The sequence below is a fragment of the Aphelocoma coerulescens genome (genome assembly GCF_041296385.1).
Source record: "Aphelocoma coerulescens isolate FSJ_1873_10779 chromosome Z unlocalized genomic scaffold, UR_Acoe_1.0 ChrZ, whole genome shotgun sequence".
Taxonomy (NCBI): Eukaryota; Metazoa; Chordata; class Aves; order Passeriformes; family Corvidae; genus Aphelocoma; species Aphelocoma coerulescens.
Genome location: NW_027184085.1, coordinates 12720131 through 12738572, shown reverse-complemented (window position 1 = coordinate 12738572; position 18442 = coordinate 12720131). Strand labels below are relative to the sequence as shown.

The 18442-nt window shown below is 35.2% G+C and overlaps 1 protein-coding gene across 10 annotated transcripts in view; it reads right to left on the bottom strand.

Moving 5' to 3' along the window:
- The window catches only part of NIPBL (NIPBL cohesin loading factor), a 141421-nt gene that overhangs the window by 37608 nt on the left and 85371 nt on the right, over positions 1 to 18442 (bottom strand). For all 10 annotated transcript variants that reach the window (XM_069002177.1, XM_069002180.1, XM_069002178.1 and 7 more), the window contains 6 exons: positions 9096 to 9278; positions 4449 to 4646; positions 4194 to 4265; positions 4015 to 4104; positions 2742 to 2845; positions 1173 to 1259 (listed from right to left, as the gene is read on the bottom strand). In XM_069002177.1, the coding sequence (XP_068858278.1) occupies positions 1173 to 1259; positions 2742 to 2845; positions 4015 to 4104; positions 4194 to 4265; positions 4449 to 4646; positions 9096 to 9278 (734 nt within the window). The remainder of the gene's footprint in view (positions 1 to 1172; positions 1260 to 2741; positions 2846 to 4014; positions 4105 to 4193; positions 4266 to 4448; positions 4647 to 9095; positions 9279 to 18442) is intronic.

Below are 18442 nucleotides of genomic sequence, written 5' to 3'. Positions count from 1 at the left end.
ATGAAAAGAATGTTAAAGCATCCTCTGCCTCTGAAAAATACACTGACATGGAGGTAAGATACCTTCATTGCACTGTAAAAGTAGAAAGCTTACTCCATAGCAGAGGCTTTCTTTGCCACAGTGATTTTAATAATTTTTAATAGTTTTTAAGAAAAATCTAAAATTTGTTTGGTTTTTTTTAATCAAAGTTTGTCTCTGAATTGCAATCACTGGACAATTTCATTAACTGAAAACTTAATAATTTTGAGTTTTACTTCAAAAATCTAGAAGAAAATTACCACTTAAAAATCATTACCATAAAAATTTCATCACAGTGAAGTAGACCAGGTAAACCAGCACCTCCTTTTTATGCATTTTTTGTATTGCCAAAGACACTCAGAACCATTTACTGAAACTTTGAAACCCCTACAAACTGTCTAGATGGAAGTATTTAGGTATAAATAATGTGTCTCTGGTTTTCATTTGCTAGTTGAAATCCTTCCTTTCTGATATAAACAATTACTCTCTTATTTCTACACATAAGGAGGTTTTTTTCCATAAAACTCAATTCTAATCTAGCTAGAATATTGTTTTGAATAGAAAGTGTACAAATAAATATATTAAATGTGAAATACAGGACATCGACCTCATAAAACCTCAAAATCTTTGAGTAGTTTTAGGTATACCAGGAAAAAACCCCACGTCCTATAGTATTAAACTTCGTGTTAATTTTATTTACATAGACAACTGTCACTTTGCAGTGTAAGAACACTTAAAACTTAAACTTCCCCCTTAATGCTCAGGAGAAAGAAACACTCCATGTGAAAACTGCAGTATTTCTTTTCATTTTTTAAGGGATGTTTTAAGGATACATAGCAAAGAAATGTCCAACAATGCAAATTACACGTAAATTACCATGAATATTTCAGGATGAAACTACAATACCTAAAATGAAACAAAAGAAAATACAATTGCTCTTAATACATCACTACTATAGTAAAATGATTAGTACTGAAAAAATATAATTAATTAAATTTTGCTTCAAGTATTAAAATTTGGCAATGTCAATCACACACGTTATATCAGAAATCCCTTTCACACACATATACAGTATTGAACCTATTGCTAAATAGGACTCAAGTGAAGAAAACTATTCGGCATAATGGTGTGGAATTATGAAATTTCAAACTCACATGATTAAGTAAAGTAGAAAGCTTTGATCCATCTTGAATATTCTTCTCCAAAATATTCAGGACTTTTACTGTTTTATCTGTTGAGAGCTAAAACAAGTAAAGAAACTTATCAAACAACTGCAGGAAGAATAGTGATTCCAAATTGCTGAAAAGAACATTGAGGAATGAAGGACAGAGCTTGTACAATCTGAATCACTTAAATTGTAAGCAATTTGGCATAAGGAGAATGCAGATAACGAAAACAGGTAAAATATATTCTAGGATTGCAACTGAACTGCATTTTCAAGCAGCAAAATCCACAGAAACAGATTTTTCAATTGCCTGTCATTAATGTTGTGCAGTTACATGTTTTTGCTTCTAGAAATAGAAACCTGCCAAATCCAAGTATGATCTACAAATTCTAACTGACCATAGAGAGCTTAATTAGGAGAAAATCCAAACTGCATGAACAAGGAGAAATAAATTCCCTTGAAAGATAGTAAAAGGGAAATGTATTCTTAATATCAGTGTTAACTTCAAAGAAGTAGCATGTTGAAAACAGTAAATATAACTCAGTTTATGATCTTCTGTAACATTCTGATTAAATAATTTGTGGACTATGTTAAACTCGAGGAGAGCCAGTTTCTCTCATCTAGATACTATTCACCTTTGAAAGCAACAAAACTGATTTTATGTAGATGGGTGTGTATGTATATATGTACGTGTGAAAAATATGAAACAGAGGTTAAGGGTGAGAACGATAAGGAAAGAAACAATCATGCCACCCAAAAACTACAAAGGAAGGCAGGGAGATTGAAGTAAAATCCAGGAAGAATATCTTAAGTTTGGATTAAAGAAGTCTGGAATAGTCCAGAGTCACTATTATAGTAAGTGGTTTCACAGACACTCCATAAACAGAAGTGCAGGCAAAGAGTTTAACATAAGACTGCCCAAAGCCAATAGTTCCAGGAAGATAAAAGGAAATCACGAACACTGTTTCTAGAAGTGTGACATCAACAAGTCTGCACCAACAAAAGGTCCTCTAACTCACTGGGGAAGAACATGGCAAAGAAACCATAGCATGCAGTCTACAGAAAATTAATCTTATTATCACCTGGCATGTTAAATTTTCTAAGGATTTTTGTTTTGCATTTCTGGCTGGACATCATACATCTACATTGCACTGATGGCATACATGAGGAAAGGTGGAACTTTTTACTTTGCCAGCAGGTTCTGATTTACTGTGGCTGTTCCAATACAGCTGAAAGGAGCAAAACCTATAGGTTGATGTGCTTTTGTGAAAACAGGTTGATTATTTTAGATTTTACTGTTGGCACAGGTGTTACATATTGGCATATAGTCAACACTGACACAGAGGAGGACCTTTCAACAAAAATGTCTCAGCTTCTGAAACAGTAACAGTTAGGATGTTGTAACTTCCTAAGCACTTCAGCTAAGCGAGCATAAGCTCAACTGTTATTTCGTTCTGTGCACCCTTGAAGAGGGTGCAATGTTATTACAGAGGAAGCTTGTTTTTGTATGTTAATCAATATTTTATGTTCCAAAAAAAGTTGAATTATGAAGAGGTACCTTGTCCATAATGCCCATTGCCTTGATTTTTGCAGATTCACTACCCAACTCACTAAGCTGATGTTTTCCCAGCAGCAATTCCTGTGGAATCTCATCATCATCACCTTTAAGAAGAAAAAAAAAAAAGTAAAAAATTAACAATTATATTTCTAGTAAGACTTCTAGGAAGTCAGTATTTTTGATTCCAATATGAAAAAACTTAAGAAAAAGAGTTGATTGTTCAAATAGCCAACATCTAATGGTTCCAAATAATTAGCATCTAATAAAGACTGATAATGACACCTTTTGGTTGTGTTGAAACCATGACTACTTGTTAAGTCTGACTCGTTCTGAAATACCATTTGAGAGCCTAATATGAGGCATGCATTTCTGAAAGTCACAAACTAAAAGTTTTTAAAGTAGCAAACCCCATTTATTGCAGCATTTGGGCCATCATTTTCAATTCAGTAAAACAAATCTTAAACTATTGTAGCCCTAAAGTTCAAATCTGGGCAAGAGTAATAGATGAAAAGCACATACGAAATTAAGCACCTTGAAGTAATCTGAGTCTTAATTGTATTTAACCTTAGAATAAAATCATGTTACCAGACACAGAAAGATCCAATGCAATGACTTCACTTCTAAGTTCAAGGTTGCATGCACTACAGCTTTAAAAACTATAGAGATTTGTTTACTATGCCTCTTCCCTGTTTTAGTCCTGTGACAAAGATGGTAGAAAAAAATTAATGAATATTCCATTAGCCATTTCAAAAGAAAGTCACCTTTGGCAACATGCACTATTTCCTCAAACACTTAGCTAAGGAGGCTGTTTTTCCACTGAAATAGGTAAGTGATTCAGTGTCTCAGCCATAAATTCACAAGGACTGTGCTGTCTGAATTGAATAATCAGGATCTGCTGGGGCAAAGGCCACAGATGTAAAATTATGTGCCTCAGACATTACTAGCAAGACAACCATCTTGCTAACGTGTTTGACAGAAGGCAACACCCAAATGACATCCCAGAGAAGTCTCCTTTCCACTCCAAGGGGAGTACTCATTATGATCCCTGTTTGGATTCTGCAGAGAGAAGGATCTTCCTCAGGCAGTGGCATGTGAAATTGGAAAGGTAAAGGCCACCACTCACGGTGGAAGCCATATAAATCCAGTATGCCCTAGCAAGTATCATGTGTAATTAAATCCCCATGAAGGAAGTACAAAAATATCAATACAATTATTTTAATGCTTCTTGAGTTTCTAATTGGGGCAAGCATTTTGAAAATTTCTTATGTATTACCAAAAGCTGTAAAATCCATGTCTTCCAGATTTTCCAAAATATTCTCTATTGAAGCAGTGAACCTTTTGAAGGTTGAAGAATCCATCATTTCTGGTGAAAAAAAAGGGAAATTCATAAACACTTATCTTAAATATAAAGCAGAAAATACAAAGTGTCAAAAATAAATCTTCTTAAATTACCTTCAGGTGTTAGTTTAGGTTCATAAGCTTTCCTCTTCTTTTGTTTTTCTTTTTTCTTCATTTTTCTAGCCACTAATTGAGAGAATAAGGAGTCAAACAAATACTTTCTCAAAACTTAAAGACAGGATTATTTACATTTCTTATACTTGTGCTCACTATTACATGTAATTATGTCCATTAAAAAATGTTTAACGTATCCATCAAAAAAGCACTAGTAGTACAGAATAAAATTAAATCTTTATAATGATCAGTTACCCTCACTGAGGCTAGGAGGAGAAGAATAATCATCCATATCAGAGTCATCGGGACTGCGATTACGGTAACGGCCACTACCAGAAATCCTCCTTCCTTCATGATAATGACCACTTCTCCTGTGGTCACCAGAACTTCTTCTGTCATGTTCTTCATACTCCCAAGCTTCATCTCTATCCTTTTTGTGTCTCTTACGAGAAGCTAGAAATGAATGCATTTTCATTTTAAATACAAAACTTACACTTTTAATAGTTCAAAATGGAACATTTTTAAGCATTTAAAAGATGTGCAGATGTAGTGCTGAGTGACATGGTCTAATGGTAGACTTTGCAGCATTAGTTGTATGATTGGACTTGATGGTCATAAAGGTCCTAAATGATTCTATGATTCTCAAGTCAAACACTCTTACATAGCTGTTCTGTAAATCAAACGGACACTAAAGTTATCAGACTCTTTCTGATATTATTCAATTCTGATATGGATTATTTATTCTAATGTTTTCTTTTGAATTACACAAAAACTGTGCCTGAAACTGGAAAAGATACCAGAAAACATTTAAAATTACGAATTTACAGGGCATTTGTCCTTTAAAAAGTGAAGTAAGGAAAGTGGAACAAATCAAAATAAGTTTCATCCTTTTATAAGAGAACATTGAGATAATTTCCTCAGTTACGTAAATTGCGACTGTTACTGGGTGTCCATGTTCCAGTTCAGTGATTGCCTTGGCCATCTAACACACCAAGTTCCAATGAGACTTAGTAATCTATTTTCTAAAAGATATTCTGTTCTGCCAAGACAACTAAAATTTTGCCTTGGCATATATGGCAGGAAATTTGTGCAAAGGAGAAAGCTGGAGTCACGATTCTGGGCCAAGCAGCAAGCCTCTACCACAGATGATTATTATAATGAATTTTCACACAGGCCCAGCAAAAGTGAATGTTGTGAAGCTGGAGTAAATATTGCATACAGAGATTTGGTGGAAATAAAATAGGGGAATAGAACGACAGTTCTCTGTTACTTTGAAAGAAAGTCTTGTATGTTTTAAAGATGACAGAGTTCCCAGTTGTAACAGAAAAGGAAATGGATGAGGAGGTAGCTTCCTCCAAATCAGCCAACTTTCCACTTTTTTAACATAATCAGCTAACTGAGCTACCAAAGAGATGTCTAACACAGACTGTACTGAGAAGATCAAAACACTTCCAAAACATCACATTCTAGACTGGCAGCGTTTATTGCCAGTCTACTGCTTGTGAACCTGCATGTAACAGTCCTGATATTGTGTGCCTCTACCAAAGCCTCCTTGGCATGACTGTATATAAGGTTGTTTCTGAGCAGAATGGCTCAAAGCACTTATACAGAACTGGAACTGAACTGAGACGTTCTTACCACAACTCATTTATTAAGAAACATACCAGGTTATAGTCAATAGTCAGCCGAGGATCAGAATTAATAAAAAAAAACCCTGAGGGAGTATCTCTATTTTGCAATGAACCCTAGAGGTCTCAAATTCCAAAAATGTAATATAAAACTCTTGCACAGAGGAGGTCCAAGTCTTCAATGTAATAACTCAGTTCAGGCTTCAAGCTGCACTGCGTCTGGATCAGACTTGCTTCTGGAAAAGTACAGTCATGTTCAGGATGGCAGAGGTACAAGCACTGTCTAAAATGGTTGAGAGAGTTAACTGTGACTGAAAAAATGGTGGGCCATCTGGGACCCCTCAGTGGGTAGGAAATTGGCTGGATGGTCACACTCAAAGAGCTGTGGTCAATGCCTTGATTGTCAAAAGGAGACCAATGACAAGTGGTGTTCCTCAAGGCTCAGTGTTGGGGCCAGTACTGTAACATCTTGGTGACACTGACAGTGGGATTGAGGGCACCCTCAGCAAGCTGCAGATGACAGAGCTGTGTGGTGCACTGGATGGAATGTATGCCATCCAGAGGGATTGTGACAGGCTCTAAAGGTTAGCCTGTGTGAACTATTTTACAAGGACATGGAATCATAGGACAAGCAGTAATGAGTTGAAACTGCAAGACAGTAGGTTTAGATTAGAGAGCAGAAAGAAATTCTTTATGTGAGGGTGGTGAGGCAGTGAATAGGTTGCCCAGTGAAGCTATGGAAGAGACATCCCTGGAAATGTTCAAGGACAGGCTGGACAGGGCCCTGAGCAACTTGGTCTAATGAGGCATTCCTGACCATGGCAGGGAGGCTGGGACTAGATGACCTTTAAGGTCACTTTCAACCCAAACCATTCTGTGATACCTGGAGTAAATGTACTGGAGAAGTAAGAGTTTTATGGGAAAAGGCTTTACATATCTTAACTTATTCCTTTACCCCATGAGACAGCATTTTGTGAAGGCAGATGGATCTTTCTCCACAGTTTACAAATCATCTGTAACACTAAGCTCTGTAGGATGAATTCTGACCCCAGTTACATTTCCAAAAGAAATGTAACTTCCAATATTGTGTTCTGGCAGAATTTCCAATGCTAAATGACAGAACAGAATGTGTTACACTTCTGCTAGCTCTACAAGACAAATAACGTGAACACTGGAACAGCTATTCACAATCACTGCTCTACAATATTTATTTTGAAATCAATAAAATTGACTAAAATTTTTAATATTAATAACATTTCAAAGGTTATGATTGATTTTATACATAAATAGTATTTGGAATGTAAACACCCAATTTCCTTCTGAATTCTCCAAACATTTATGCAATATCACAGTTAGCAGTTACTGTAAGAGAATGATTTCATCAATCTTTAATTTCTCATTATTTAGTTTAACGGCATGTCCCTTCTTAATGAAATATTCAAAGACACTTCTCTTTTTCTACACTAGTCACTATTTCATATTTTTTAAGTTAATTTTTAGGCAAATGTAATAATTAAAGCATGTATTTCTAACAATGCAAATCTATTCAGTGTACTTGCCACAAATCTTTCACTTTTGATAGTTTTGTCTTGTTTTAAATTTAATTCAGTTCTACAGTATTCTTTAAGAAATACTGTAATTTATTTTTAAACCAGATGTACTACTGAATTGATTAGAATGATGGCCAGATCTCTTGAGTGGATGTAATGAAACTAGGATTCCTCAAGGCATATAATTACTGTGAAAGTTTCCCTTAACTTCTTCTACTTTGTATTTAAGAATTTCAACAGCCACTATGGCTAATATATAGATGATGGTATTTGAAATTCTTGACAATTCTCTCCATTCCCAACCAACTTAAATAACTTTGCTTAGTTAATTAATTTTTTTAATTCACTCTTCCAAATTATTAACATCATAAACAGGTGATGTGATATGATATGATATGATATGATATGATATGGTATGGTAAGATATGATATGATATGATATGATATGATATGATATGATATGATATGATATGATATGATAAACAGAGAATATAGAATTCCTGAATGAAGCAAGTCATCATTAATCCTTTGTCATAATTTAGACTGATTACAATTTACCTCAAGACATCACATTCATGCACAGAGAAGCATTATTCAGTTATAATTAAAAGGGAAAAAAACCAGGACATTCTTTTCAGCTTCTTTGATAAAGATCAAAGGTATCAGTATTATAATTTTCATGTGCAAAAACACAGTGTATATATATGTTGGATGAGAACTTGAAACATACTAATAAGCTGACCAAACAAATCTTTCTCCTATGGACCTTAAGAAATACTAAACCCCAAAATATTATATTTTACGGAAGTTCATTAAGATGTTTCTATAAACAAAGGTGCAAAACTTGGGAAAAAATCATTATAAGCAAGATTCCTTCTTAGGCTCCTGTAGTCCTGCATGGCTACACAGCTCAGACAGAACTGATTCACTTTGTTCTAAGAGTTTATTTCCACTGCTGGTTAACTTACAACCATAGAGACAAACCAAGCATACTTTTATCAACAAGTAGGAAATGCCTTCCTAACTTAGAGGCAAATAACAATTTTTTTTTACTTAGGAACTTTATTCAGTTGCACAGCAAAATTCTAACTAGAAGCTTCCTCTCTCCCCTTGAAAATATTTAATTCAAGAACAGTATCAGCAGCAAATGGTATTTTGAGAATCCATCAAGACCAACTCCAGTTTTTCAAGCAATATGACAAGAGAAATAGTAGAAGAAATATTTTAAGAAACTTCTGTGCAGTAAGATTCTCAATTAATTATGTCAGAAAAATTAAAGAGCGGATCTTTCACTTCTCTTATCAATAAAACTAAGAATAACTCAAAAATCTATTTAATGAAATTTTTCTTTGCATACAATTGTATGTAAGTTTTGTGCTTCTTTAGAGGATATTTTCCTTAATGTGACTGGTTAGGAATGTTGCCTGGTACAACTGAAAGCAAAAAAAAAAAAACAAACAAACAAACCAAAAAAACAGGCAGCAGTTTCCAGTAAAGTAATTAGAAAAGTAAATTTAACAACTCACTGCTTTTCATCTTGAGTGACAAACTGTAATCAAGTAATTTTTTTTTAAAAGAAAAGCAAGCGTTCTTGGCTAGGTAGTCAGGACAGCAAATTTGGGGCTGTATGTTTTAGGGTAGTCAACTTAAAAAAATGTGTATCTTTTTGTAAAAGCAAAATATTAGCTTTTTTACCTTAAGGAACAGAATTATGTACTACTTACATTCAAAAGCTTCTTCACTGTCATTGTCTTCATCAGAACTGATTTCAGCATATTTTGGTTTCTCATTAACTGTGCTACGTTTGCGCTTGTTCATTTTCACACGTTCACAAAGTGGCATGGTGGATTCAATTTCTGCCAGGAGCTCAGGAGGCAACTCCTTTAACACTGACTGATCTATGCTACCTATTAGTGGAGAGCAAGAAGAGCAAATGTGAACCTGAAGATAAAAAAGAGGGCCCAACACTACAATGCCTTCTCTGGAACCACTCACAGGATAACCACTAACAATCAGTTAGATCACAGTTAGATAGACCTGAAGGTATTTCACAGCCTTTTTTTAAAGTTCACACTACAACGAGAAATTAACACAATAAATTGCATACACATTTCCTTCAATAAAATATTTTGTCAGTCATATAAGTGAACTACCTTTGAATCACCTTTTGAGTTACCTTTGTAGAATGATATCCCTGCTCTACTCCACAAAGTTTAGTCTTACTTCAGTTCATCCTCTGAATTTATAATGCTTTCTAACAGTTGTAAGTAAATTACCGATTCTTAGTGCCTCAATAACATTTCTGTTTACCATCATTCATAGCAATTAGTATACACAAAACAGTAATATACCCTTTTTCAGTAAGGAGGGACAACCTGTGGCAAAATTTCGGGAGTCATATCCCTAAATAAAGACCAAATCATTGACAACCCAGCTTTTGCTTCAGATTTTTTCTTTCCTCCTACTTGGTAGTTTGATTATGCAACACAAATCCTTGCTTGATTTTTTTACAAAACAAAATTGAAACATTTTTATTTAATACAGACAGCTAGCTGAACCACAAATCAGGCTTCTTTTCCACAGTGATAAATAAGTAGACAATATCACACCATTTTCATCATTTCGAAATCAAGATTAAACCTATGTGCAGTCAGAGTGAAGGAGTTTGCAGGCAAAACTTTTCAAACTGACAAAAGGAAACTAAATTAATTCAAAGGTACTTCTTTGGGGTTTGTTTATTTGATGTCTTATTTTTATTTTTGGAAGACTCTACTGCACAGATTTGCAGGTCATCAGACTAAACTGTTAATCTTTTTCCAGCAACAGAAGAAACATTTTTGTCACAAGCGCCCCTCTCTCCTTCCCAATGAATACTTATTGAGAGAGGAAATCACTTCCAAATTTCTATACACACATATTCCTCCTCAAAAACTAACTTCTTGATGATAATATACTTTTTAATTGCATTCACTACATCACTACCCTAACTTTTTAAAACTTATTTCCATTTTTGTGTTAATATCCTAACTTCTAATGCAAGAAAGTATTTGGATTTTTTTCTCTTTTTAAACATCTTTAAATGGAATTAGAAGAGTCTTACTATGAGATTCCGGCATCAAAATACATTCTGCAAGTCATCTAATTTAAGTGTATTTTAAAAAACAATTTAACTTCAAATATTGGGGGTTTTGAAGTAATGTAGGGAAACATATACAAAGTAGAGTGACAGTCAAAGTTGTCCCTTCTTCCTACACATTGTTTTCACTGTTACCTATTTGTGTTAGGTTGCCATCCTTATACAATCACCATGTACCAAAGCTACCTAAATTCTCAATATTGCTTTCAAAAATGCTGTAAAACATTTCATGGTGTGGTTGGCCATATTTCTTGGTTGTTAATTAATTTTGTGTGCACTTGACTTCAGACAGGTAGAAGTATATTGGCAGCATGGGTAGACCACTTCCTCTGTGTGTACCAGCAGCTGACTGGATGACAGCCAGGTCCAGCTGGGATGCTGCAGAGCTGTGCATCTGAGCAGTGGTGTCCCCATACTTTGTATGCCTATACAGTGCATGAAGAGCTTATATCCAGAACCAGAATACAGAAAATTTACATATACAAGTTTTAAGAAAATTTCCACAGATGAAATTGATAGAGTGCCATAAAGCCTGGTTCTCTAATGTGTATTTTCAATTTTATGCCCATTGGCAATTCCATTAAAATCAGCAGGACTATACACACAGCATAAAGTCTACAGTAAATCTGGCCAAACAAAAACATTGCAAAAGACAGCTACAAGTAAATGAACAAAAGTTGCATTATCCTCAAACAGCAAGCAAAACTCACAGGCTATTCTATTGTCTCCTAGGAATACCTGTTCTTGCTTTCTTTTCTCACTGATTTTTCATTTTGAACTAACTCTTGAAATATAAATCAAATATCACAGCATTCATTAGACATAAGTGGAAAAAAATTACTACTTTAAATATTTGTAAAACTAATTTTATTTCTGTCTCAACAGTTTCAAGTTTCTATTCCTCCAGTGCTAAATTCAACTACTGCTTGATTTGCACTCTCTCCTGTTACAGATATTTCAGATTACAGTATAAGCTTACCCATTTTTCTTTTATTAGGAAATAGGTAAAGCTTACTTTATTCAAGTAGGGAGCAGCAGAAAAGAGAACAAATAGAATTATTATAAAGCTCTCTGTAAGCTATCATTGAAGTTTTTCTTTTTGTCATAATGTTCCCTGAAGTAAGTGTGCCACATGCCCAGTTTTCTTAGCTGCTGAGGATTGTAAACAACCAAATCTATAGAGTTCTACTTACGCAGTACAAAAGAGTTAAGAATGATTGTACACATATGAACAATTCTAATATACATGGAGAAGGATTTATCATCCTTTCTGAAGGAAATCAGGGATATTTTTGGTGAAGTCAAGAGCTTGTTAATACTTACTTTATTAATTATGCTACCTTGAGTCAGGACAGCCCAAACGTCACTAGAAATATCCTACTAAATTCCTTCTTTAATATCTTCTATTTTATAATATAGGCACTATTTTTTTGTTCAGGGTGGTAAAGAAATACTTACAAGAATACAGTTCACCATAAGAATCCAGTCACATGGCAACAAGAATTAATTATAAACACATGCTAATGCCTTTTCAGTTTATGGGAAATTTTCCTAAAACAACTAATAGAATATACAACACAAATCTCTTTGAAATCTACAAATGCATGTACAATCACTTTCAATTTTCCATTTTTTTTGCTAAGTTTGCTAAGACCTAGTACCTGCTTCCATGTCTTCACTTTAATCAGTTACATCTGGCTATAGCATGCACAGCCTTTTAAATTGCAAAGAGAAAGTAACTTTACAAAAAAGTTACTTGATAATCTAATAGAATGCCCAAATATCTTGCTGAAGGACTGTCATCACCAATGGAAAAACTCCATTTTCTGCAATTTGTGTGATCAGTGTACACAATATGCCTGAAATGGGACTATAGGCATGTGTATTCTTCATTTATCATTTATGTATACGTTCAAAGCTGTTGCAACTATGAAAGCAAGCAACCAAAAAGAAACCCCCAGAAAAAAAGTACCATCAAAACAAATTATTTTTCAAACTGCCAAGAAGAGCATGCTAACAAACTCCACATTGGTGAAACTGAAGGGAGGACACAGAAGAACAATTTATCTCAACGAACTGTATACATGAACAGTCACTTCTACAGTGCTTCTCCAAACATATGCAATGCTGTCTACAACTTACATACTAGTTACTTGCCGAAGAACAAATTCTTGGTTTTGCTTGATTGCTATTATCAAAAAGTTTCTAAGGAAAGATACTAATGAATCTTGATCTACTACTCAATGCCCACTGACCCTCAAGATAACGTGTTTTCTCATCAAGCATTTCTTTACAAAATATAATACACTTAAAGATCAACAGAGAATCTCAGTGAGAAATTAGTCTGTAAGCCAGCTCCCGTATTTTATTATAGACTGGGAAGCTTTTCACAGGGTTTTGCTGTGTATAGTAGAAAGATTTCTATAAATATCTAGAGGATGTAGTATTTCCCTTCTCCACATATGGTTTAAGAAACTAATGGAAAAGAACAGATCTGATTCACAGTTCAGTATTGCGTTTTGCAGCTTCAACTTTGTAGAACAACTTTAGCTAATGTTTAGGCCTATCTAATCTTTAGGAGGATGCAATGTCACTTTGTGTTGACTTTGCAAGTCAAGTAGATCTTCCTGATTCAGGCAGATCACCCTTATGGACTTTTGCTGGGTCCCTTCAATATGGACAGCACAATTATTTTTTGACACCAATCTGTGTTCACATTAGTTTCACCTGGCTTGGTGTAACAACTTCAAAGAAGCACCTGTGGAAAAGAGGATGATTCTTACTGATGCTTAGGTGAGCTTTCCAGGATCAGAGTGGCTGTTCCTGTCACGAAATCAAAACCAACATGAATAAACTCTTATTTTTTCAGTAATGATGTATCTTTGCTTTCCAAACTATGGAAAATAAATGCATCGTTTAGATCAGATCTTGGTACAATTTCCTATGAACTACAAGCCATCAAGATTTAAATACAGTTAGAAATCTAAACTCTGAAGTGCTACTTTCATAACTACAAGAGAGAGTTAATATAGTGGAAACAAATATTATCTTTTCCATTTTTGTGTGCTAATTGTCCGTAATAAGCAAAACTACAGCTAATGCAAATTCATATTTGTAATCTCTCTACATATCTTGATTTTAAAATCTAACTTTTTCCAACTATGAAGACATTATATGAAAGAACACACAAGGGTCTGAGAGAGAAATAATGCCACCTGTTTGGGGTGAGGATATGAATCTTTACTTCACATTTCTCAGCATTTAGAAATTGAAGTTTGACCACTGAACTTCTATACTAGAAAACTGTCACTCATCTTCATTTGGACATTAAAAATAAGCCCCTACTGGCTGCAGCTCAATTTTGCCCTTTTCTTGTTCCTTTTTAGTCACAAAAGCATTACCGGCTACTGGACTTTTCTTATTTTGCTGATGACTAATATATCCAGTCTTGCTATTATTCCACAGAGGCCAAACTCACCTTCCTTAAATGTCCTCTCTGAGGATTTGATAAAGGATATTCCTCCCTTATCTAATAAAAGCTTACAGCCTAACTTTCCCCTTATGCCAGGCATATACATGCAGGAAGGAAAGCAGTTTCTTTCTGAATTAGCCCAAACAACCTTCAAACCTGTGCTAAATGAAATAAATGATCCTTATTCCATAAGAAGAGTGCTGCTATCTTGCTGAACAGCCATGTCACTGTAGCTACAAAAGCAGAGACTCACAAGTTTAATCTACAGCAACTACTCATGCAGATAAGGTTGTACTTTAGATAAGGAACTAAAAGAAAAAAAAAAAGGATAGAAGTACTCCCTATGTTACGAAGCTGTTTACAAAATAAACACTCTTCTAAAATAGCTAACTATTGTTAAGAGTATTCAAGCACTGCAGTGCAAAGGGCCACATGACTGCCTATAAACTGATGAAGAGGTTGCTGGTTAAAGCTGAAAAATTTCTGTTTCTTTCTCTAGTGTGGAAATGTAATGATATAATTTCTACCAGGTTCTCCCTTAAAATGCTCCACTGTGTTCTTTACATGGTGCACTGAGTCCTTGGTGATCAGTCTGCTGCTCACCAGCTTCACACTTGTCCAAATAATTTTGTGCCCTGAACAGTTTAAAGAACAGAAGGGGAAACATGGGGAAATCCCAATAATTTCATTAGGTGAATTTAAGTTTTGAGGACTTATCTGCTCATAAGATGAAGTTCCACTTTTATCTTGATACCCTATCATCAGTTGAAAAACACATCATAAATGAATACTGGTAAAAATAAACTGAGTAGTACATTTACTCCAGCACGTTTTCTCTTTCTTCTCCCCTCTCCATTCCACTGCTGTAAAGCTTATGGACGGGTATACAGCTACCTCCTACAGGATGTATCCAAAAAGATATAACCCTCTATTGAGTGCCTTACCCTCACCTTTTGGCTACATACATGAAGGGGTAACTCCAGAGCTCACCTCACATACATTCATGCCAGAAAAAGGGCAAGAAACTGAGATGCTCTCACCACCACCCAAGGGGCTGCATGCACAGGATTCTCTGATGCAATGAATTTAGCAGGATGGAGAAAAGTAGGGTTGGGGAGAAGTGTGCCCTACATTTCATAGAACCTGCTTGAACATATTTTTCGAAACAACTCTACCTCATCTGCCCCAATAGTACACAAAGGAAAGGCTCCCAGCCTAAAAAAAAACAAGTTTCAGGCTCTTTGCTTCTACTCTGATCCTTAGCTCTGGCCTTGAAAGATGGGACCTAGACCAGCTGGTCAGAGAAGATCTGGACATGGAAGCAGAATAATTCCACGACACAACAGAGATCATCATTAACCACAGCTAAGCAGCATAGATTCAAAAACAATTTTACAGTAGTACATTACTCTGAGAAAAAATAAACATTTTTAGAAGTAGGGAAGAGACTTCAAGAGAGAACTCTGAAATATCCAGGGAGAGAGCAGGGAATATATTAAACAAACACTCTCCCAAGATGCCAAGAGAACTCACATTTACGCTGGCAACAATGATGTTCTCAAGCTATCTGATTGCTGTAGGAACTTATTGCTGGCCTTATTGCTGGCTTTTTGTCTGTATACAAATTGATAAAAGAAGGCTAGAGCAGTCTGGTCTTCCAAGACGATATACAAAAAATAAAGTAGTACTTAGAATAAAAAGGAGCAAGGTTGGCAATTGAAATAAATGTAGTGCTGCACAAACTCCCTCGCTTTTATGAATCAGTGTTGGCGGGTGCTTTTGGATTTTGCTGTCATTGCTTTTGAACATATGCATTGAAATTTAGGCCAATTCAATTTATTGTATTAAGAAGTTAAGGCATTTTTTACAGTTGCAAAACTCAGCACGCATTTTTCTGCTAATATTCTTCTATTAAAACTCCTTTCAGTACTCAAAAGGGGCTTATAAAAAAAGAGGGAGAGTGGCTTTTTACACCGGCAGATGGCAATAGGACAAGGGGGAACAGTTTTAAACCAAAAGAGGAGAGATTTAGTTTAGATGTTAGAAAGAAGTTCTTTACTGAGAGGATGGTGAGGTACTGGAAAAAGTTTGCCCAGGAAGATTGTGGCTGCCCCATCCCTGGAAGTGTTCAAGGGCAGGCTGGATGGGGCTCTGAGCAACCTCATCCAGCGTTAAGATGTCCCTGCCCATGGAGTTGGAATGAGATGATCTTTAAGATCATTTCCAACCCAAACCATTTTTTGACCCTATGATGATTAATGTTTGGGATCTGAAATTCATGACTAATGTATTTTCCCAGTCATGTATTCTGATTAGAGAAAAACTTCTATATAAGGAATATAATACAACCAAAACTTTTGCAGAAAATAAGCAAAAAATGGCAAAAGCCATTATTTTACATCTCATCTGTGACTTCTAGGCACATCAAGAAGACCTGCTTATTTTCTTACTATTGCATGGAAACATTCTCAGTCTTCATCATTGAAATTATTGCATGAAGCCACTAAGTTTGCTTCTTCAACGTAACTTAATTACATAAGGAACAACAAAAGATTGCTGATGTTTTAGCTTTAAATATAAAATAGTACAGGAAAATTGCTTGGAAGATAATGAAACAGAATATATATTTTTTAAGGAAATGTTATTCAATGCAAACAACAGTTCAGTAATTTGAAGGACAAAAAACGTTTCATACTCTTCTTTTCTGTTTGCTGGTAGTATTCCCATGGAGCAAAAATAAACTCCAAATTTCAAGTAAACAGTTTAAATTTTCTTATATGAAAAGAGTCACCTAGAACAGCTGAAAATGTTGAGCAACAGAGATGTTAATTTTCCAGAAGCAAATGTGAGCCTTTCTACTATTTGTATTTAGCCAAATTTACCCTTTAGCTAGAAGAAAATTAAAACCAAAAATTTCAAGCACATATCCCTGCACATAATCCAAGATTAACATCCACATTTAGATCCTCAGACACCTGAGCAAATCCACATTGCATATTGTAATTGACATCAGACAAATTGCTGGGCCACATTTACACATTGCAATGCACTGTTGCAAAATTTATTTATGCAAAATAGCCTTAGCTATTCCCAAAAGCAAGAGGAACTCAATCAAGCATCCATGTCCACAAACCAAGAGCAGTTTCAGACTTTGAAGAAATTGTTCTGACAAATTAGGTAAAAAATGTGTATCACTTACATGTGCCAAAGTAATTTTTCAAAAATCAACTAATTCAACAATGCACTTCTAAATCTGCAAATAGACAAAGCATCATATTTCAGATGAATCAAAGTATAATGAAACTAGTGGATTGGGTCAAATTTATTGTTGCTGCTAAGAGCTGGATGTGACACACACAAAGTTCACTCTTCCTATCCAGAGAAATACTGTAGGAACAAGAATCAAAATATTTACCTTAGCAGAAAAGTCTAAAGTAGGAAACAAATAGTAGGAAAGCAGCCACCAGGCAAAGCCCTGTGCTGAAAATGTCACCTCTATTACCGGTAACAGATCAACACAAGAAATTACTCCAGTATGCAGTGGCTGATTCCTGCTCTGTACCAATACCAGTCTATCCAACATCTACTTCTGAAAAACTAGCACCAAAAATGAAGGCCCAAGAGGATATGTACAATGCCCATACAAATCCCACCTACTTTCTGGAATGGGACAGACACACCACACCTTAAAATTCCCTGCAAGTAGGAACAAATCATTCCAGTGCAAAGCATGCTAGAGAAATCAGATCTTCCTAGACTTTAGCCAATTATATATAGTTTAGACTTTTACCTAAACAATGCTTGGAATAGTTTTCAAAATGTGAGCTTCTTAATCCAGAAAGGAAAAACAAATAATCAGGGGTCAATTAACAAAGTGCACACTAAAATGGATCCTCTGCAAACCTAATATATCTTGAAATACTTCTAATGGCACAAAGGTGAGCCAGTCCCTCTTCCTGTCAAGCCGAGAGGAGGTATTCGTATCTCAGAAAAGAGAAAAAACAGGAAGACTGTAGAATTCTCATGAAAGTCATAGCTGTTTTTCTATAATTGCAATTAAATTTTATTTTGAAGAAGGTTTAAACATTTCAGCTGAGAAAAATCATTACAAATTTTCTGCTGTAAATGCTGAAATACAGTATTTTTTCCTATGAATGCAGCATAATTTTCTATAGATCCCCCCAGTGCTGCATGCACATGCAAGATGGTCAGCAGGTTATTACTCTGGCCTTGACATAGGCAAATGCAGGTGCTACCAGGAACTTCCAAGACAGTGATTTCAAATTCAAGATATATGGAACTGAGGAATTTCAAAATGCTAATGTTTACAAAAGCACAACTTATGGGAAGCAAGCTGAGTTTGCTTTCCCTTTCCAAGGGTAGTATGTTTTTACTTCCGTTATTTCCTTGCAGCCCTTCTGATTTCTATGTCTATTTCAGCATTAAGAAATCGTTATTTTGGA